The 23,011-nt window shown below is 45.3% G+C and overlaps 1 protein-coding gene and 1 pseudogene across 1 annotated transcript; one reads left to right on the top strand and one right to left on the bottom strand.

Moving 5' to 3' along the window:
- The first annotated feature begins 13,480 nt into the window (after positions 1–13,480).
- On the top strand, positions 13,481–13,792 carry LOC136479353 (E3 ubiquitin-protein ligase RING1-like). The gene has a single exon (XM_066477245.1). The coding sequence runs from the start codon at positions 13,481–13,483 to the stop codon at positions 13,790–13,792; it is 312 nt and encodes a 103-aa protein (XP_066333342.1).
- A 6,107-nt stretch (positions 13,793–19,899) lies between these two features.
- On the bottom strand, positions 19,900–21,278 carry LOC136479351 (uncharacterized; annotated as a pseudogene).
- Between the last annotated feature and the right edge of the window lie 1,733 nt (positions 21,279–23,011).

Here is a 23,011-nt window from a genome sequence, read left to right as displayed (position 1 = left end):
ATCACTTGACTTCTATCGGAGTCCTGTAGCATAGCAATCTACATGATCCTGACATACTCGTAAGAGAGAGAATTCCTTATTTGACACTGGGAAAATGAGTCGTTCCTTTCTTGGCCCTGAAATTTTTTTCGTTCCTTATTTGACACTCACTTGAACTTTCATCCCTAATATGACACCGCAGTCAAATCCGTTAGCTAACGGTGTTAAGTGGCCGTTAAAAAGACCTTTTTGCCCCTGGGCGCTGGCGCATGCATGCAGCGCATGCAGAGGCACGGACGCCAGCATGCAGCGTATCTGGCCGCTGGCTGCTCACGCTGCATGCTGGCGTCCGCGCCTCTGCATGCGCTGCATGCATGCGCCAGCGCCCAGGGGCAAAAAGGTCTTTTTAACAGCCACTTAACACCGTTAGCTAACGGATTTGACTGCGGTGTCATATTAGGGATGAAAGTTCAAGTGAGTGTCAAATAAGGAACGAAGAAAATTTCAGGGCCAAGAAAGGAACGACTCATTTTCCCAGTGTCAAATAAGGAATTCTCTCCTAGTAAGACTTATAGGATAAAGGTGTGTGTGTATATATATATGCAATTGGGTTTCATTCAATTCCTTAAAACTTAATGCACAAATATAATTTAAAATGCAGAAAAGTAGGGGTTATGCACCGGGGGCTTGCCTGGGTAAGATTTAATCAGAAGTTAGCTTTCCATCAAGGCGACATGATCTCCAAAAAGCACTATTTCTTCAGCAACTCCCGATGACTCCGCGATCCATCGACGTCCCTATTATGATATGCAATGCGATGCAATACAAAGACGTAATTAATCGACTGCAATCGTGACTCGTAAAATATGATTTACACCTCTCAAGTTAGCAGGCTAGTTCTAACGATGATTATACTTAGGCTACATATCCATATTATCGAATAAGGCGTTATTTCCCAACAAATGTTTTAGTAATACAAACCCAAGTTGTTTCTTTATTCCATTCTATCAATTTAATCTTTATTCAAATAGTGCATCATTATCTATCTAGTAAACTGATTATTCTGGAGCTACAAAAATTACAGTGAACAGCTAATAATATTAGTAATTTACTGTAAAATTTTTAGAGTCAACACTATCACCATTTTCTCACAAAAATTCCCACAAGTTCACATTTTAACAATATTAAACATTTTAAAATAATTAGAGCACCCCTGGAAACATTTTAAAACTAGATGAACCAAATACGCTAATAAATAGATCATGATTTTAGGAGCCTAATAAAATTGGTTTCATAATTTTTGGACACCTACACAATTTTATTTTAAATTTACAAATTTACCTTATAAGCTAAATTAGAAATTGCTCTAGAAATTGAAAACGGACGGTGGCCACCAAATCGGCCCATGCGGACGCGCGGCCTAGGCGCACAACGTGCGCACGCGGCCTAGGCATGGGCGGCGCTAGGCTGGCCCAGGCGGGCGCAGGCGTGAGCGGCCTAGCTAGCTAGGCTGGTGGCCCACCGGCGCGAACGCGGCAGCGGCCCACGCGACCAAGGCCCAAAGGGGGCGGCTGCGGCCCACGCGGTGTGCACGCGGCAGCGGCCCAAGGCCGGCTACGGCCCACGCGGCCAAGGCCCAGAGGTGCGCACCACTATGCAGAAACAACCATACAGTTTTACCAAATCGATCCACAGTCTAGAATACACTATTCATGTGAGTCACGTATTTTACACCTAGAACCCTATGATTGTTCCTATTCCCACTTTATCAGTTTCTCTTTCTCCCCAAATGTAGAGCACGGAGCAGAGGAAGCAACCCGTCGGCCCATGCGGCAGTTCGCCGGTGGCATTACTGTCATGGGGCGGCACGGGGAGGTGTGCGGACCACGACCGGACTCGGACCTGGCCGCGGCGGGGACCGAGGCGGAGCTCGGCATGGTGGCCGCATGCGACCACGACAGGGGAGGCGGCGACGGGCGGCCACGGCGCATCGGGGTGGCTGCGGGGCACGACGGCTGGTGAGGGCAGGGGGTGATGATGCCGACATATGAGTGTGGAGAGGGCAGAGCCGTGGCCGGCTCGAGCCCTGCGGCAGCACCAACAACAGGGCGATGGTGGCCGTGGCCTCACACGCGCGCAAGGGGAAACCGGGCGACGGCAGGAAGGAGACTTGGCATGGCAGCCCGGCGATGGTGGTTGAGCTCGGTAGTCTAGCCAAGGCATGTGCGACCAGGTAACCTCAGGATGCGGTGGCGAGGAGTGGGGAAGGGGGGAAGGCAACGTTGCGGGCATGGGTGCATGACGTGGGGAGGAAAAAGGAGGGGCGGCGTCGTGGGCACAGAAAAGGCAGCGGTCTAGAACGGGCCGTGGGGGTCGCACGCTCGCACGGGGGAGGGCTAGCACCGGCGGTCGTGACCATGGCGGTTGCAGTAGAGAGAGGAAGAGCGAACAGAGGCAGGGAAGAGCAGGAGACACGTGCGGGCTCGCCACCAATTTCAAGCACGACGAGGGGGCAGGACTTGACAGCGCAGCGTGGCCGATAGAGGTGCGCCTATGCCGCATAGGAAAGGGAGTGGACACGGCATGGGCAAGAGCAGGGCCATGTGCTCTCCTTCTGACGCCCTGCCCGGTAGACCAGTTCAAGAAGCAGGCTCGGCCATCTCCCTTTAATGCACTCCAGAACAAGGACACGAGGGAGCATGCACACCTGGCACCTACTGCTCTCGTCCAATAGTGGCAGCAGCACCAAATAGAGTAGACGAGGGAGGGAGCGAGCGGGAGGGCAAAGATGAGGATAGTAGCACAGACGCGAGTGAGGTAGTTGAGGTGAGCGGTGAAAGCATCTATGCCCCTAGTTGGGTTTTGGTGATTAATGACAATATGAGATTACTGTGACTAACGTGTGTTTTGAAGAGGCAATTAAGTTAGGTCATGGTAATGGCAATTGATTGGGCAATCATGATTGTCATGCCCCTACAATGGAAATCATTTAAGTTTTTAAAGGATGGACGACAAGGTTAAGGATGGACTAGTTCTAAGTGTCATTTGGTGTTGAAGAGACACTTAGAGTAGTTGAGGACTTTGTTTTTCCTTTGGCCATATTATTAAGGGGGGTATGAACTAGTAGCTTGACCTAGGTGAGTCTAGTGGGTTAGGTGTGGTGCACACTTATCAAATCTAGCACTAGGTAACTCTATAGTAGCCCTAAGATCAATTGGAGCAAACTTCATTCACATATGATTTTGAGTTGGAAGTGAATGGAGGGGTCAAATGTTGACCGGACGCTAATTCGGTTGTGACCGAACGCTGGCAGTGGAATCCGATCAGTTCATTTAATCAAGGAGAAGTTGTCTGGTTGTGATCGGACGCTAAGAGAAATATGATCGGACGCTGGGTGCTAGAGTCCAGTCAACTCCAGTAAGGTTCCAGAGAGGGAGAATCCTGATCAGACTCGTCCGATCAGTGCTGACCAAACGCTGGTCAGGTTCCGGTTGCTGACTGGACGCTGAACAGCAAAGTGACCAGACTCTGGACGCCAACATCTAGTCAACATCAGTAAGGATCTAGAGAGCAGTTTTCATGACCGGATATGTCTGGTCAATGCTGACCGGACGCAGGTCAGTGTCCGATCACAACTTAACGGCTCTATGGTGGGGAGAACTGACCGGAGCATCCGATCACCCCATAGAACACTGACGCAACCTCCTAACGATTCGTTTTGAATGAGGGGGTATAAATACTTTCTCTATTCATCCAAGGGAGGCATCTTGCCTATTTGATCAGCTGAGAAACACCCTTGAGAGTGCTTTGGAGAGCAAGAGTCTAGTGAGGTGATTGAGATTTGAGAATCCAAGATTAAGGCCTCATTATTGCAAGGAGAGTAGCAAGTGTATATCCACCCTTCTCATTAGGCTTGTTGTGGTCAAGTGAGAGTTCGTGCTTGTTACTCTTGGTGATCGCCATCTCCTAGATAGCTTGGTGGTGATCGGGAGTTTGGTGATCATTTGACGGAGCTTGTGGATGACCCAACTCAAGTTGTGAGCGGTTGTGGGTGATTTATCGCGACGGAGTGTTGAAGAATCAACCCATAGAGAGCACTTGATCCTTGCGCAGATCAAGGGGGAGCTACACCCTTACGTGGGTGCTCCAACGAGGACTAGTGGGGAGTGGCGACTCTCCGATACCTCGGCAAAACATCGCCGTGTTCCTTATCTCTTTACTTTGAGCATTTACTTTTGAGAAATTCAATTCTTGTCTTTACATTCTTAGAATTGCCATGCTAGAGTAGGATTTGAACTTAGGGTGCTAAACTTTTGTGCAGTAGATCATTAGAATCATATTCTAGGCACAAGGGGTGAAGTGGGCTAAGTGTAGGGTTTAATTATTGCAAAGAATTTTAGAATTAGCCCAATTCACCCCTCTCTTGGGCATCTTGATCCTTTCAAGAGGCTAAGATCGCTCGCCACATGCGCCGGTTCATGAACAGAGCACCAACAACACGGTTCAATGCGTTCTAGCGAAGTTCGATCAATTTTCGCGTGAGCATCATAGCTCTAACGTAACCACAACTCGCACCACGTCCTAGTATACGCCCTAAAGCAACCGATCGTGCGGAAAACATAGATGTAGTGCTTAACCATGTTTGTTGGAAATCAAATGTCAAGTTGGCATTGGCACTGACGGCCGTGACCACGGAGGTTGCAGTAGAGAGAGGAAGAGCGAACGGAGGCAGGAAAGAGCAAGAGACACGTGTGGGCTCGCCACCAATTTCAAGCACGATGAGGGGCAGGACATGACAACGCAGCGTGGCCGATAGAGGTGCGCCTGTGCCGCACAGGAAAGGGAGTGGACACGGCATGGGCAAGAGCAGGGGCCACGTGCTCTCCTTCTGACGCCCATGCGCGATAGACCAGTTCAAGAAGCAGGCTCGGCCATCTCCCTTTAACGCACTCCGGAACAAGGACACGAGGGAGCATGCGCACCTGGCGCCTACTGCGCTCATCTAGTAGTGGCAGCAGCACCAAACAGAGCAGACGAGGGAGAGAGCGAGCGGGAGGGCAAAGATGAGGATAGTAGCACGGACGCGAGCGAGGTAGTTGAGGTGAGCGGCTAAGATCGCTCGCCACATGCGCCGATTCACGAACAGAGCGCCAACGACATGGTTCAATGCGTTCTAGCGAAGTTCGGTCAATTTTCGCGTGAGCATCGTAGCTCTAACGTAACCACAACCCGCACCACGTCCTAGTATACGCCCTAAAGCAACCGATCGTGCGGAAAACATAGATGTAGTGCTTAACCATTTTTGTTGGAAATCAAATGTCAAGTCAGCATTGTCTACTATCATCGTTTCCGAGTTAGAGAGAATAATAACTTAGCTAGACTACAACCTTTAGCGCTTTTGCCGTAATTTTTAATATGCCTAAACCTAATTAACTCCAACCACTCCGCATTTCATACACTAGTCCATACGTCATACTAATTCATAGAAACAAAACATCTAGGAACTAATTAACCCGTTGTTCAATATAATTCACCAAAATAACACTTTTAAACATAAGTTAAAATTTTAAAATCCGAGAAAAATCAATTTGGTAAATCCTCTTAGGTCTAAATCTTAGTGCTAAGCAAGCTCGTAACACCATGGGTGTTACAGGTTGCAGCTCTCGCCTCTGCAACTACATAAGTTGGGCATTGGATCCTGAGCTAAACCTCCCCTCCACGGCCATCAAAAATGAAAATGGAAATAAATCACTGAATCTCATAACTCATTGAACTGAAATTAAAAAGAACATTTTAACTGAAAATGAAACTGAACAAATAAGATAACATGACAACAAACAACTTCTGAAACTCGACCACTGACAAAAGAACGAGCAACTAATGGAATCAGATTACCAAAAACTTGCCCTAGACATAAAATAAACTACAAGTTAATAGAAACATCTGACTAAAATCTACAAGACAAATTTAAAAGATAACACAAAAGACTACGCTCGAAAAACAAATGACAAAGGTACTAGATAACAAGTTATTTAACTCCATTGGAACAAAGTTTCTAAAATAGCATAAATATTGAACCACTGACACTTGAAAAACATAATAATTGCGAATTGATCATAGATCAGTTGGTTGGGTTCCTTGTGGTAGAACCTGTCTACCCGAGTTTAACTCATCGACTTGGCTCGGGTGCTCGCATTTTTCTAGATTTATTTCAGGATTTAACGGCGCTATACTTTCAGTGGTAGGCGACGTCCCCGTCGACAACGAAGTGCCTATGGTAACTTTGTGAAACTCAAGATATGAGAGGTGCTCATAGGGGTAGGGTTTACGTACGTGTGTTCATAGGGGGTGATTGTGCGTGCGTGTTACCGTGTAATTCTAAAAAAAATAAAAAAAGAAAAACACAATAACTGAAACTGAATAAAAGAACAAAAATAAATAAAAAAATAAAAACATAATAACTGAAACTAAATAAAAGAACAACTTCTACGAATGAACAACCGATAAAAGAACCATATATTGAAACAAATTACTGAATTCTCATTTCATTTACAAATGCCAACGTGCTCAAGCAGTACTGTACGCACATCTTCACACTGCATGTCTGCATAGAGCACTATTCCAAAAAAAAAGTCGTATGAGTATACAATTCTATCTTGTAGGGAAACATATCCAGTGGTATAGTTCCATGATCGTTGGTCACGAGCAGCACCGACGAGGCGGCGGCTCGGGACGAGGCGGAAAGGCAGCAGCTACGGCGTCCGACGAAGCTGCCCGACGCGCCACTGCTGATACACAGCCCAACAAGAAACTGAAACAGCCCAACAAGAAAGAAAATCACTGAAGATAGCATGAAACTCAACGAAATCGCAGCCGTAGAAAACTGATTGATTAAGAGACAAAACAACAACCGGTAGATGAATAGAAATCCTGTATTAATTATTACATTATGAGGAATGAGTTGATGATACATTAACTTATTCTATTTTACAAACTAAATAAAAAAGTGAGAAGATGATAGATAAACTCATTCCTGAAACCAAACATTATGGGCCGGAAGAATGGGCTGTCAAATGTTGGGCCCATGGGCCACGGCCAGATGGAAATGGTGCCAGAGCTTGCGTCTCCCGACTACCTCAGTAGGATGGAGTCACGTGGTGGCCTTCCGTGCCATTAGGTGATTTTTTCTTTCTTTCTTTTTTCCTTCCTTTCATTCATTTTTTCTTTCTTTTTTTCATTTGATTCTATTTCATTCTATTCCCTATTTTTTGTTTCTTTTTTATTTATTTTATTTCATGAGATGTTCATATCTTTTACTTTCATTTTTACTTCTCTTTATTTTTAATTTTACATCACAACCGGAGTTGACATTTTTACTTTCATTTTTATTTATTTTTACTTTATTTTTAATTTTACTTTCGTTTTTACTTCTCTTTATTTTTATTTATTTTGCATTGCACGGCCGCCGCTGGAGCAGGAACGATGGTCGCCGTCGGCATCGTTCCGCTTGCAGTCAGCGACCAGAGCACAGCGCGTACATTCGCAATCGATCGAGTTGTTTGCTTGTACACACGCTTAATTTGTTGTGGTCCAGGTTAGCTGTGCCATGTGATATGTGTACAGCCACATTCCATTCGATCGATCTGCTGCACGCTTTGTCGTGAACACACATGCATAGTACAATGCAACTACTTTTCTCTTTATAGCTAGGTAAGCTTTCGAATAGACTGCATCAACCCTCAGTCTAGAAACAATATAATTCTAGAATAATGCTCAGTTAAACTATCTTAAGTTTGATTAATTAAGTTCATATAAAAATGTTAATGCTTATCATACACTAAAGGAATATCATGTCACGAAATATATTTCTATGGCAGAACCGTCTAATCTAATGCCTCACAGGAGTACTTATCTTTTATTAGACAAAAAGTACCTAAGGAGGACACTAAACTACGCAGTTCTGTCGAGTACACACAAGGAAGAACCCGAAAATCCACATTTTTCAACAGGATCACAAATGAGAGAATAAAACTTACAACATTCTTAAGTCATTTCTTGCATCACTTTTCATGCAACATCAGAGTATAATATTTATTGTTTATAACAGCGGAAAATAACCATGTTATCAGAGTTTCAGCGGAGATAAAATCATTTAATTTCAAGTTAAACCCTAACATGATGATCCGTTATATCCATCATAACAGGTTATAAGTTTTTCCATTGGAAAACATTTTGGGTGGAAGTTTCAAATAAACTCTATGTCCGCAACGTTAAGAAAATCCTCGCTGAGCCCACCAGGAGTGATCTTTACACGGTCGTCCTTCGTTTAACGTTTAGGCTGTTTACACGGTGTTTAAACGAAGTTAAACGGTTTTGTACTTTTTAAGAAAAAATACATATAATTATATATGTGCATGTAAAAAAATCAAGTATTCTAACATTTATACATATTTATCCGAGTAAAAATCAATTATTTTGGTATGTATATATATTTATGCATGTGAAAAGAACCAAATATAGATATTTATGCATGTAACATATCAAGTGTACACATTTATAAATATAATAAACTTAAGTATACAAATTTATCCATACAAAACGAAACTAGATTTACCTCGTGTTCGCCTAAATAGCCCCCGTTTAATGTTGTTTATCTCCGTTCTGTTTAGGCCGTTTAGACCGTTTTCCCCGTTTTTTGACCGTTTAAACGGTCAACCGTTTAATTTCCGATTACCCCCTAAACAAAACAGTTTACCACCGTTTACCATTTACTGGCCGTTTAAACGGACGTTTAATCCTTTTAGGCGAACACAGCACGCAAGTGTCAGCTCCACATGTTCCTATCACCTGCAACAGGGTAGAACAAACCCTGAGTACTCACTTGTACTCTGCAAGACTTACCCGTCAGGAGGAAAGAAAGTACTCCAAAGATATTCAAGACTATCTGGCTGGTAGGTTATTGCATCTACAGGAAGCATTACTAAGAGTGCGTCCTTATATTCAATTTCATTAGCAGTCATTATTAGTTCATTAACTATTATTCTATGTAAGCACCTATGCTACTTTCAAGCAGGTGGTAAGCAATCAGAACTATTTTTCCATCTTTCATATTCTAGTTCTTACTACGGTGCTAGATTGTAGACAAGTCGTACTGGATTACCCGGCGATTCGTGAATCAATGTGCCCAGCTGGATACCCTGAAACACACGCCCCGCTTGTACCCCAGGCACAAGCAGGACCAACCCATCACTCTCCTGTCAAGGGGTCCAGGTCCCTGTCCAAACTTGGACTTCAAGCCCCCACTCCTGAGTCTCGGACTCAGTGTGGCGCTTAGACCTCCACCATCCCTACCCCTAATCAGTCGGTCCGAAAAGAGCCAGAACCCATGACAAGAGAGCAACGAGCCTTCCCTGCTCCCATAAATAAGTATGTGCTCAGGATAATAAGTCTGTGATATGACTAGAATCTAATGCAACGGCCGGTCCTTAATCGACACAGGCGAAATAAGTGCAATCCGAGCCTCGCTTGAATGACAAACCAAGTCCAGATCCAAAGTACCATTCCGCCCGGTCTCCAATTATTATTCATATATATTTCATGTGATAGTAATATAATAACAACAGTAATATCTTTCCTATCTCTCGCGAGTGACAGACAATCACTTGACTTCTACCGGATCCTATAGCATAGCAATCTACACGATCCTGACATACTACTTGGACTCATAGGATAAGGATATATATATGCAAGTGGTTTTCATTCAACTCCTTAAAACTTAATGCACAAGCATAAAATAAAGTGCAGAATAATAGGGGTTATGCACCGGGGCTTGCCTAGGTAAAATATAACCAAGTTAGCTTTTCATCATGGTGGCACGATCATCAAGTCACCATCTGCTTCCACTACTCCAGATGACTCCGCGATCCAACATCGCTTCTATCATGAAATACATGGATGCAACGCAGGGACGCAAATAATCCACGGCATCCGCAACTCTAAAATACGATTACATCTCATAAGCTAACGAGCTAGCTCTAATGACTAACGTACTAAGTCATGTATCCACGTTGTCAAGTAAGGCTCGTTTCCAGAAAATGTTTTCGTTCTACAAACCCCCAATTATTTTGACATTTGATTGATTAAATATATATTTTTGTAGTAGGGCACATTTAGTTACCTTAACAAATTAATCCCTATTGAGCTATAAAAATTACAGTGAGCAACTAATAATGTTAGGAATCTATTGTAAAAATTTCAGAGCCAACACTACTACCCATTCATCACAACAATTCCTACAAGTTTATGTTTTAACAATATTAAGCATCTCGAATTAATTAGATTACTCTTGAAAATTCTATGAAACGTTGTGAATAAAATACACTAGAAGATAGATCATGATTCTAGGAACCTAACAAAATAAGTTTCACAATTTTTGGGTAGATACACAAATTGGTATTGAATTTACAAGTTTGGCTTAGAAACTAAATTAGCAAATACTTGGACAAAGAAAAGGGCCGACCTTAACTCATCTGGCCTGCCGACCTAGTGAGGGGCACGGGCGTGGGTGCGCCGCGGCGGCCCAATACGGCCTAAGGCGGGGGAAGCCCACATGCGCGACACTTTGCAAAAGAGGATTCAATTTTTAGGATAATCAGGCAGAGCAACAGAGCACTATTACTGCAAACTCGCATTTTTAGGATAATCAGGCAGAGCAACAGAGCAACCGAGGAGGAAGAAGGGACTGCAGATTTTTATACGTGGGGCATTTGCAGGGAGGACTGGTGATTGAGCCGCTCCTACAAATCGCTACACCGGGGGCGTGGGACATTTGTAGGGGCGGCTGGTGATTGAGCCGCTACTACAAATCGCAACACCGGGGTCAGTTGGTGAGTGAGCCGCCCCTACAAATCAACCCTTTTGTAGGGGCGGCTCGTATCACCAGCCGTCTCTACTGTGCCATTTGTAGGGGCGGCTGGTCTCATGGGTCCCTAGCACGTCCACTATAGGGACGACTCAATCACCAGTCACCCCTAAAAAAATTGTCCCGTTGCTACAAACGTTTTTTTTTTAGTAGTGTAACCTTTAGTGGAAGACAAGGCGAATGTACCACCGGAGCAGGCCGGTTGGGCTCGAGCTCTCGCTACTGCTACTCGAAACATGGATCCACCCACCCAAAAAATAGTAGTCAAAGATATGCTATTGTAAGGCCGTACAAAATCAAAGATGACAAGTATACTTGACCGAATAGCGTCAAGTTTATTAGCTACAAACCAAGCATTTGCCACATCACTACTAAAAAATTACATTTACTGCATTTTTTCCCCAAACTTTAAACTCTTGTGGTCGAAATCAAACACTACCCACACTTGCCAGAATGAACCAAATTAATTTAGGTGTGCCAAGTAGTGTAACCAAACGCTTTAAACACCCCATAAAGTTTTGGCACGCGCCCAAGGACTAAAATCTCCTGGAAACTGATGATCTATTCTAGCGGACCGGGAGGACCGAGGAGACCAAGCAAGAAGCTGCCAGATCGAGTGACGAGCGGTTGTGATGTCAACTCCGGTGTCTGAGTCTGCATGCATTGCACGGCCGCCGCTGGAGCAGGAACGATGGTCGCCGTCGGCATCGTTCCGCTTGCAGTCAGCGACCAGAGCACAGCGCGTACATTCGCAATCGATCGAGTTGTTTGCTTGTACACACGCTTAATTTGTTGTGGTCCAGGTTAGCTGTGCCATGTGATATGTGTACAGCCACATTCCATTCGATCGATCTGCTGCACGCTTTGTCGTGAACACACATGCATAGTACAATGCAACTACTTTTCTCTTTATAGCTAGGTAAGCTTTCGAATAGACTGCATCAACCCTCAGTCTAGAAACAATATAATTCTAGAATAATGCTCAGTTAAACTATTTTAAGTTTGATTAAATAAGTTCATATAAAAATGTTAATGCTTATCATACACTAAAGAAATATCATGTCACGAAATATATTTCCATAATACATATCTATGTAAGGTCTTAAAAATTGATACCGTTTTCCATAAACTTGGTTAGACTTAAGTTAGTTTGACTTTGACCAAACTTGAATACTCTTGTGGGTGATAAATTTTTCTATGCGTTTTTTTTCGATACTCACAGAAAAATTAGTAATTAAAGTGTGGGTTCTAAAAAAATCGACAGAAAAATACGAAAACCATAGAATAATTACATGATTTTTCTGTGTGTGTCAATACACATAGAAAAATTACAATTATTCTGTGGGTTTCTACAAAACGCACAGAAAAAAGTAAGGGGGAATTCTCTGTGTGCCATTAAAAAGGATCGCAATGCCCTGTGTGTCCCTAAAAAAGTTCAGCGGTCTTCAGCGCCACTGCTCCAACTTTTTTGTGCCCTCCATGCCACTGCCGTCAGTTTGGGCTCTAATGCCGTCAAACTGCAGGTGTGAAAAGTCGACTTCAAATATGTCATTAATTTTTTTGAGCATCTTAACGACTTCAAATGAAAAAACTCAAAACTAGAGAGTTGTAGATCTCGTCGATTTCTATAATTTTTATATAAAAATTATCTTCATTTAATTTCGTAAAAAAAGATATGATTTTTCTAAGATATATTAATCATATCAAATCATATTTTTTTGCGGAATTAAATGAAGATAATTTTTATATGAAAATTATAGATCTCGACGAGATCTACAACTTTCTAGTTTTGAGTTTTTTTATTTAAAGTCGTTAAGATGCTCAAAAAATTAATGAAATATTTAGACTTAGGGGTATTTTCGACTTTTCACACCTGCAGTTTGACGGCGTTAGAGCCCAAACTGACGGCAGTGGCATGGAGGGCACAAAAAAGTTAGAGCAGTGGCGCTGAAGACCGCTAAACTTTTCCAGGGACACACAGGGCTTTGTGTTCTTTTTTTAATAGGACACAAGGAATTCCCCTGGCTTCTTTCTTCGTCCCTCCTCCGACTCCACTTCTCTCGTTCCACACGTAGCGGCGGCGCCTGGTGAGCCCCCTCGCGCGTCGGGACTCCCAGATCCAAATCGAAATTGGAAGCCGACTCCAATTTGGAGGTCTGACTCCCGACGATATAAGCCGAGGCAGAGCAGATCCCCTCGCTCCCTGTTGTCCCTGGTAAGGTTTGCTCGATCATCTCGTTGGATCCATCCCGTGTTCATCCATCTTGCTACTCTCCACCCGCTGCCATGTCCTTTCCGGCCGTCAGTGGCCGCTGCAGGAGGAGCCGGGACTGGCTGCAGATGGATGATACAATCCCTACTTTCCGACTGGTGCTCGTTGATGGCGAGATCTAATTTGTCAATGCCGAGTTGCCAATAATCCCCGACGATGATCGCCGCAGGCTGGACGAAATCCGGGACGAAGTCCGGCGACAGGATATGGTTTTATACGGCCTCAACCGCAAGCGTGCTCGAGCCCCCGCCTCCAGCGATGATGCCATCTAGGGTCTGCTGCGAGAGGCGAGGGCCGGCGACGCGGGGATGCCGGAGGAGTGCGCCGTGTGCCTGCAGGATTTCGACGCGGACGCCAAGGAGACACTCAGGGTGATGCCGTGCTCCCACGCCTTCCATCCGGACTGTATCTTCATCTGGCTCCGGGTTAAAGCTGTCTGCTCGCTGTGTCGTCACGCCATGCCCACGCAGCAGCATAAAGACCCAGACTTTGAGGACGAAGACGACTCCGACGAAGACGACTCCGACTCCGACGAAGACGACACTGACTCCGACGAAGACGACGCCGTAAATCATCAGGAGGAGAGCACACCGGCGGTGACAAATCCAGAGGAGCCCTAACCCTAAGACATGCCTACAACAATCATTGGTGGAGCCGTGTGTGCAATTGTTGCCAAATGTACATGTACCCAAGCAATCTTATTATCTATCAGCAGTTCCTTGATCTACTATTATTACTCTACTACTTGTAGCAGAGTTGTAATAATAATAATTCCTAAAAAGAAAGATTGATGTGTTTATCTTCATTCAGTGTAATAAAAATAAAACTAAACAAGAAGCACTGGGTTAGTATCTCTCTTCTTCCTTCACTAATTTGTTGGGAGAAAAAAACATTATACCGTAGCTGATAAGCCGGCTTATAATGGGAGTCGAACCGTGTAACGTTTTATTTTTCATCTACTTTAGTTCAGTAACGTTTTATTTCTCTTCATCCTTGGTGTACTACTCTACTTCTGGCAGTTCGTTTAAGTGACGTACTGGCCCTTTCTGTTACACAAATCCTTCATGTTTGTTTGGTCAAAAATCTGATCAAACTTTTAAAACTTATTAAACTAAAAAAAAATACTAGCTTTCATCAGAACATAAAAAAAGTATGTCCAGACTTATTTTCAAAAATAGTTCCACACTAAATCCCTCCACAAAATTTTAGCCATATTAAACATCCCATCACTAGCTCAAAACACCCCATTCCCTAACTTGAGTTCAAACTTTGAAATCCAAGAAACTCAAGAGGGACTCGATCAAATACCAAGACACCGTCGATGCCAACAAGACGCCCACATAATGGCACGACAGGTGGCTAGGTACAACCGGAAGTCCCTACTCTGTGTCATGGTTTCAAACCATACAGATTGCCAACAGGTTGATGCGATTCAGTGACCCATCACTTGCCTTGCAATGTGTTTCAAAAAAAACACGGATAATTTACATTTGCCAACAGCCTAAACGGAATCTAAAGCAACAAATTTGTTGTCTTCTTGAGCCACATCAAGATACTTCAGTACACACTCTGGCAACGGTCTGAGCGCCCCAAACTTCAGGTCCTCACACAACTAACGTCAATGGGACCCATTCTTCTTCATCCTCAGAAAGTTAACTAATGTGATTCTGGAGGGAACACCCGTGCCCTACCTCTTGATGGTAGTTGTCTTCCAAGGCCTCCCATCTCTTATACTGCTCGTGGCGTTGTAGAACTGCATATAGACAAAGCCATGGTCAACACTACAGCTGTTCTTCCAGAGGAAGCTGTTGGATTTTCTTCGACTTGGGAAGATACTCACCTCACAAACACCATGCAGAAGCAGCCTCTGAAATGGGTCCTGGACATTCAGCATAAGCACATCCTAGTCACTAGTATCTTCAATGAAGGCCCTAATTCGTTCCTGCAAACATGAAAAGGCGAAGGTGACGTGAGCAACTGACAAGCTGAATCAAATTGGCTGGATGAAAAGTTGGTACAAGTGGTGTAAATGAAGTCAAGAAAACCATAATTCTAATAAGTGGAAAAGAAAACAATGCTCCAGTTTCTAGTGAGCAAAAGAATTTCAGTTATCTAGTATTGATATCAACTTTTGAAACTCGTAAACGAATTTTAGCAAAAGGTGGAAACAAAGTAGTTATAGGGCTTTGGAGAATAAACACCAAAAATTTCTTTAACACAGCCTATGCACCATAGATATGATTGTAAGAAAGACATCTCTGCTTTTACAAAGTAGTTACAGGACTACACAGTGTGGATTCATCATGGTGAAACGGTTATTATTAACGATGAGGATGAGGAGGAATACGACGACGAAACCATAGAATCCCATGACCAGTTCAAGCCTGAGAACCAAGTTAAAAAGTCCCATCACAGGGTTCTGATGAGGCCGTCACTAGCAAACTCCACCAAATTGCAAAGTAGTATCCAAATGTTGATGTCATCAAATGGTCAAAGGATTACCCGAAAACATATGAAAGAGGCAAGCCCTTCCTACCAAACCGGGACATCCAGCGCCTACCTCTTGGAATGAGAAGGTTCCATGATTTGTACTTGCGTGTTCTCCCAACGAGCATAGACCTCATACAAGCATGCTTCCCCACCGGCACATTTGGAAGCCTAGTCGGGAAAATTGTCTTTGACTTCAATGACATACACACATGCTTTCACCTGGGAGAAATGGAGATGAATCTAATTCGCACGTGGTGCTTGTAAGTCCTTGTCCTCCCGATATGATATGAATGTAATCTTTGAATTTTGTTGTAACTAACCCACGCCGTGATTTGTAGAATGCAAGTGCACATTGTCAAACAAATGGCAAGTGTGAAAGCCGGATATCTAGACCCTCAAGCTATAGCCCAAACAAATTTTAATTACCCTAAACAGTGGAAACTGGATGCCAAAGAGCTAGCTGCTGCAAAGACTCTTCGAGAGAAAGAGCACATCCGTACGGGGAAACTAAGGGACGAGTCCCTTAAGGTTGCGGCATACATTGCCCTGGCTTTCAAAACTCTCCAACAACACTCTACTATATGGCTACCATACAACTTCGAGTAAGTTCAACTCTATACTTAAAGCTTTATTCGATATATTTTATTCGATGCAAAAGAGCTTATCTAGTTCTATGATTAAATCCATGCAGCAACCACTGGATTTGTATAGCCGTCGATGTCGGGAGGAGCATGGCGTGTGTCTTTGATTCAATAGATAGGGACCCGATGACATACAAAGACTTCATATCGATTCACAAGACGTATACATATCGATAATCCTCATTAGCTTATATGTTTGTATACATACTTGTAACGTTCACTTTTGGATACTAACAAGCTGTATTTGCTAAAATAATTCGAACAGGGCATTTAGGTTCTATGTCACTAATTATCATGGAAGGCATGATCCAGCAAGGAAGGAAAAGCTGGCTATAAAAACACTATGTGCGGTAAGTGTAAGTTACTTCTTCAGTACTCCATTATATGGCTGTCAAAAGCATTACTTAACATTTTCATATGCAAAATATACAGTGCCCCAAGTAGAAGCCTGTGAGTATACATTGTGGATACTATATATGTTCTATGATGAGTAACACCAGTGCCTACAGAAGACACCCCTTAAGGGTAAGCTTGAACCTCTTCACCCGTAGTATAAAAACTTCGTACATAGTATAAAATACTAAACCGAAACTTGTTCTCTTATAGTGAAAAGAAGAGAAAGGAATGAAAAGAGACCCATACAAGGATGACCAACTCTTAGAGCTCGTCGGCGACCTTTGCAACTTCATATTGGACCAGATTGTACATGTCAAAGGCGCCTACCATGATCGAGAGTCTAACTTAGGTAGAAATCCTCAGTATCAACACCTTCGTGAGACTGAAAGGCTAGCTCTAGGACGTTGATAACAATGTGTATGGAATTTGTATATTTAATGATGGATTGTATATATTCTTGTGAATTGGACTTGTAATTGTAGTTTATATAATACTCTTGTGCTTATAGTCTAAGGGGTTCGGAACGCTGGTCGTGGGGCGTTCGGCAACGCGAACGCGGTTCGGAATATTGGTCGCGGGGCGTATGGCAACGCGAACGCGGTTCGGAACGCTGGTCGCGGGGCGTTCGGTAACGTGAACGCGGTTCGGAACATTGGTCGCGGGGCGTTCGGCAACGCGAACGCTGGATGGAATACGCGGAAACAAACATTGTTCTGGTCGAATTTGAATTGTAAATTTGAATTTTTGTGGAAAAATGTAAGCGGTTCTAAATTGAACCGCCCCTACAAACAGGTATTATAGAGACGGCTAGTACTACAGCCGCCCCTACAAATCGATTTGTAGGGACGGCCTGAGAACCGCTCCTACAAATGCATGATTTGTAGAGACGGTTCGGTATGGGCGGCTGGCCAAACCGCCCCTACAAATGGTTACGAGCCACCCCTAAAAATGGTTTATGGTTTCTGTAGCAGTGGTAGTGACGTTGCTCATACTTCCTCACAAGGGGAAGGTTCTTTTACCCATCTGGTGAGGTTGCCTTGTTCATTTAGTGGTCTCAATGCGTCTCGGCTTTCGGACGCTGCTCGTTGTGGCTTCAAATACTGTTATGGCTTTTAGTGGCCATATCTTGTCAGTTAAGGATGTCTCAGCTCCAGTTCCTTCGACCCAGCATGGAATTGGCGATCGGGGAGGAAGAAGAATTCATTTATCTCTTTGTTCCTACTTCAACGGCTTGAATTTCTTTTGATGTCTTGAGTGCTTTGCATGTAGGTGTTCGGCATACACACACATGTTCTATATTTGAGGTGGGTGATTCTTTGATCTTCATCATAGCCTACCTCAAGTCCATCTCTTGTAACCTTAAGACTACACTTTGTACGCTAGGAAACATTCTTTGTCTCATTGATTTTGTTGTCACTCAACTACCAAAATCACTAAACCCTTGTTCGGTTATGTTTTGTTTTTGTACTATGTTATTTACTGTAAATTTGAATACAAAAGCGTGGCCACTATTCAGGAGAGGTTAACAAAGTGTTTTACATGGTAGTAGCTTTGAAGACTAAACAACCAGGTACATTAGTAGCTAGTACTCGATAACAACTGTAATTAAACCATGACTGCATCTCGATAACGACTAACTAGTCCTGCAAATGCGCCGTACACGCTACTGTATGCATGTATGGTGCAGAAAAGAACAAATCCGAGGACAAACAGCTAAATTTCAAAGTGGATCAAAGATCGTTTCTCTACTAGTGCACGCAACAAATTAAACGACGACGACGTTTTTTCTTCTCCCTTGTGTCGTGTCGGTGTCGCCGGAGCAACGTTGCCACTTGCCAAGCTAATTGGTCTCCCTGGCACACTCCAGCCCGTTCACTGGCGGATGGAGTGTTGCCTTCGTTTTGACCACCTGATAGGGACTTGCGCCAGATTTCCAAATGCGGGAATGGCAAACAAATACCTAGGGCGTGTTTGGAAGTTTACCGGATCCTATGCCTGACCCAACAAGAAATGGAGCAAGCCATTTGGATCTTGTGTCTCCCTGTCTCAGTTTCTGCGGTAGCAAAAAATTTTCTTGCTGCCTCGAGAGAGCCAAATCGCCTCTCCCCTCCCGGTCTGGGCAAGCGTCCTGTGGCTTGTGCTTGCGCCAATCGCCATCGAAGGGGAGGCGAGGGGAACCTGCAATACGTAGTCTCAAACACGCCCTGCGTATCTCCCGCTTCAGGGTGTTGACTATTGTTTATTGTTTAGTAAATTAACTTTAATAGATTCGTCTCGTAAATTAGTTTCAATCTATGTAATTAATTTTATAATTATTCTATATTTAATACTCTATGTATGTTTTAAATCATTGATGTGACAGGAACTAAATATTTTAGTAGGGTCAAACAACTACTCCTTCCTAGGCAAGTGGAAATAATCCGGGATTATTAACTTTTTACCACTATATCAAATGGCCACTCCTGAGATAGCACCTTAACGGTTGCCACTACGTTTTTAGCCGCACACAGAAAAACTGATACAAATTTACCACATTTGCTTGCGTGGCATGCCAGCCACGCACGCCAGCGTGGATATGATCCTGCGAGTCATGCGAAATGTCCCTCCTGCCCCTCCCTTCTTCATGTACACTAGCGCAAAAATGAAAAACTACAGGGCGTTCTTTGCAACTCAGCGTTGCTGACTAGCATGCTATTTGTTGACCGCATAATTGACCCTGGTTGACTGAGATCTGAGTCGTCCATCAAGCATTCAATGGCCACGGATGACTTCTCCTTCCTTTGCTCTCCAGAAAGCTCCCCACGTAACGCAAGCCATGGCGGCCGAAACATGGAAGCCATATGGGCGCTCCCTGATCTCCAACCACAGGCTACGGTAGAACATGTGAAGCGGCTCTCCGGCACCGAAAGACGAAGGCGATCCCATCAAGCTAGTTCTTGACAGCTAGGCAACGGTGCTGGTGGCGAACCTCGGCAAGATCAAGACACCTCCGTCGGAGTCCGCGAAGAACACCTCCGTCGTGGCGCCTTCTTCCTGCCCGTGGAACGCCGCGTCCGCGCGGCAGTAGAGGCACATCGCCTTGGGGCCGCACGCATCGTAGGGCCGTGCGTCTAGGACGACGTCGAGACGGCGACGGCGGCCGTCGTCCCCAGCGCTCTCCTGGACGACGTCGAGACGGCGACGGCGGCCGTCGTCTTGGCCTACAACACGACGCGCAGGAGGTACGCGTGCGTGGGGCCTCCGATTCCGTACCTGGCGGGGTCAGAGGGCACGACGGGCACCGCCGTGAGTCCCGCGAGCTGGCACGTGAAGAGGAGCTTGATGAGACGGCGTGCGCGGCGAGGAACGCGGACTCCGCCGTGACTAGCCTCGTGGTCCTTCGTCATGGTGGTGACGACAGCGATGTTGAAGCCCTTGCTAAGGCGGACGTCCAAGCCACGAGTCCCGGTACTCATCACGTCGCTCACGGGCCAGCCACGCATGGCGAAGTGCTCCAGGACATGGCCTCCACCATGTCCATCTCGACGAGCTGCTCCGGCGTCTGCGAGAGGAGGAAGTCGACGTCGTAGTCAACCCCAGTGAAAGTCTACATGACGGCGTCGTCCCGGGAGGCGAGCTCGGCGAGGAGGACCACGTCTTCTTGTACTCTGCCTGGTCGCCCACGTAGGAGCTGAGGTCGCGAAGCACGCAGGGTCGTCTACGGCGTCGCCCCTGGTGCCGACTGCTCCACGGTCGCGCAGCACGTAGGGCCGTCCGCGGCCACCCTCGGCAGCGCACGCCGCGGGGATGCTGCCTGTCCACGCAAGCCGCGGCGGGGCCCTCCTCCGCTCCAGGTTCGAGGACTCGCGCGCAGGGCTCACGCTGTGGCCGCGCTGCTGGGCCACGCCCCGCCGACCGTGCTTTGCTGCTCGCGCGTCCACATCGAGGAAGTCCTTGAGCCTGGCGACTGCCTCCACGACTGCGCAGAGCTCGTCGGCGCGAGCGAACCCGCAACGAGCCGGCGGTGCGGACGGCGTAGACGTAGAAGGTGACGCAGCCCTTTCGGAACTTGAAGCGCGCCATCTCGGGGCTCCCCGGGGCCGCGCGGATGAGGCGGCGTCCGACGTCGCCGAGCGGGACGACGCCCGGCCACACCGCGTCCGCAGCGGCCTTCATGGTGGCGGCCTCGGAGTTCTTCGTGCCCAGACCCAGGGTGAGCGTGTGCCACGCGTGGTGCGCCTGGATGGTGAAGTTGGTTCGAGGACTCGCGCGCTGCGGTGGCCGAGGAGGGGGTGGGGGTGGCGCGGAGGAGGTGCGGGAGCTCGAGCGGCGCGGCGCGGCGCGGCGCACGGTGAGCGCCCGCGTGGACGAGCTGCGCGCCGAAGCGGAGGCCCTTGATGTCCGCGCACGGCGCGAAGAGCGCGTCCAGTGGCTGGCAAGGCCTTACCTTCTCGGTGGCTGGCTGGCCGCCGGCTGTGCTACTCGTGCTCTGTTGCGGAGCGACAGAGGGAGAGGTGGCTCGGAATCGGAGCTTGAAGGCGTGCAGACCTTCTCCGGCCTGATGGAGTACCTGGCCGGCGCCGGCGACCTCAAGCCGCATGCGCAGAGAGGAAGAGGTGGAGAAGAAGAGAGCAAGGGCAAGAGAGACATTTGACGCCCGTACGCTGACTTGGATTCCTGCTAGCGCGAGGGTTAGCGTGCCACGTGAGCAAAAGTGGTATTTTTGTATCTGTTTTCCGTCTTCGTTGGTAAAAATATAGCGGTAACCGTTGAGATGCTATCTAAGGAGGTGTCAATCTTTATAATGGTAAAAAGTTAAATCTCCCAAATAATCCTGCACCCTGCTACTGCGGACTGGCCGCCTCGGCCTAGCTGGAGACAGCAAGATAGCCTGGACCTGGAGCTGGAGACAGCAAGACAGCGAGATAGCCTAGAATAAGTTTAGGGACCAAGATGACACAGATGAACAAGTTTGAGGACCTAAACAGTCAATTTGCGAGTTTAGGGACCGGGATAACACAACGTTATAAGTTTAGGGACCGCTGGTGCACTTTACTCTAACATAAATATTGAACCACTGACACTTGAAAAACATAATAATTGTGAATTGATCATAGATCAGTTGGTTGGGTTCCTCGTGGTAGAACCTGTCTACTCGAGTTTAAGTCCTCGACTTGACTCAGGTGCTCGTATTTTTCTGGATTTATTTCAGGATTTAACGGCGCTATGCTTTTAGTTGTAGGCGACGTCCCCGTCGACAACGAAAGTGCCTATGGTGACTTCGTGAATCTCAGGATATGTGAGGTGCTCATAGGGGTAGGGTTTACGTACGTGTGTTCATAGAGGTGAGTGTGCGTGCGTGTTACCGTGTAATTCTAAAAAAAACACAATAACTGAAACTGAATAAAAGAACAAAAATAAATAAATAAATAAAAACATAATAACTGAAACTGAATAAAAGAACAACTTCTACAAATGAACAACCGATAAAAGAACCATATATTGAAACAAATTACTGAATTCTCATCGTAGCGAAGTTCGGTCAATTTTCGCGTGAGCATCGTAGCTCTAACGTAACCACAACCCGCACCACGTCCTAGTATACGCCCTAAAGCAACCGATCGTGCGGAAAACATAGATGTAGTGCTTAACCATTTTTGTTGGAAATCAAATGTCAAGTCAGCATTGTCTACTATCATCGTTTCCGAGTTAGAGAGAATAATAACTTAGCTAGACTACAACCTTTAGCGCTTTTGCCGTAATTTTTAATATGCCTAAACCTAATTAACTCCAACCACTCCGCATTTCATACACTAGTCCATACGTCATACTAATTCATAGAAACAAAACATCTAGGAACTAATTAACCCGTTGTTCAATATAATTCACCAAAATAACACTTTTAAACATAAGTTAAAATTTTAAAATCCGAGAAAAATCAATTTGGTAAATCCTCTTAGGTCTAAATCTTAGTGCTAAGCAAGCTCGTAACACCATGGGTGTTACAGGTTGCAGCTCTCGCCTCTGCAACTACATAAGTTGGGCATTGGATCCTGAGCTAAACCTCCCCTCCACGGCCATCAAAAATGAAAATGGAAATAAATCACTGAATCTCATAACTCATTGAACTGAAATTAAAAAGAACATTTTAACTGAAAATGAAACTGAACAAATAAGATAACATGACAACAAACAACTTCTGAAACTCGACCACTGACAAAAGAACGAGCAACTAATGGAATCAGATTACCAAAAACTTGCCCTAGACATAAAATAAACTACAAGTTAATAGAAACATCTGACTAAAATCTACAAGACAAATTTAAAAGATAA

The sequence above is a fragment of the Miscanthus floridulus genome, chromosome 9 (genome assembly GCF_019320115.1).
Source record: "Miscanthus floridulus cultivar M001 chromosome 9, ASM1932011v1, whole genome shotgun sequence".
NCBI lineage: Eukaryota > Viridiplantae > Streptophyta > Magnoliopsida > Poales > Poaceae > Miscanthus > Miscanthus floridulus.
This window is presented reverse-complemented; position numbering and strand designations above follow the sequence as displayed.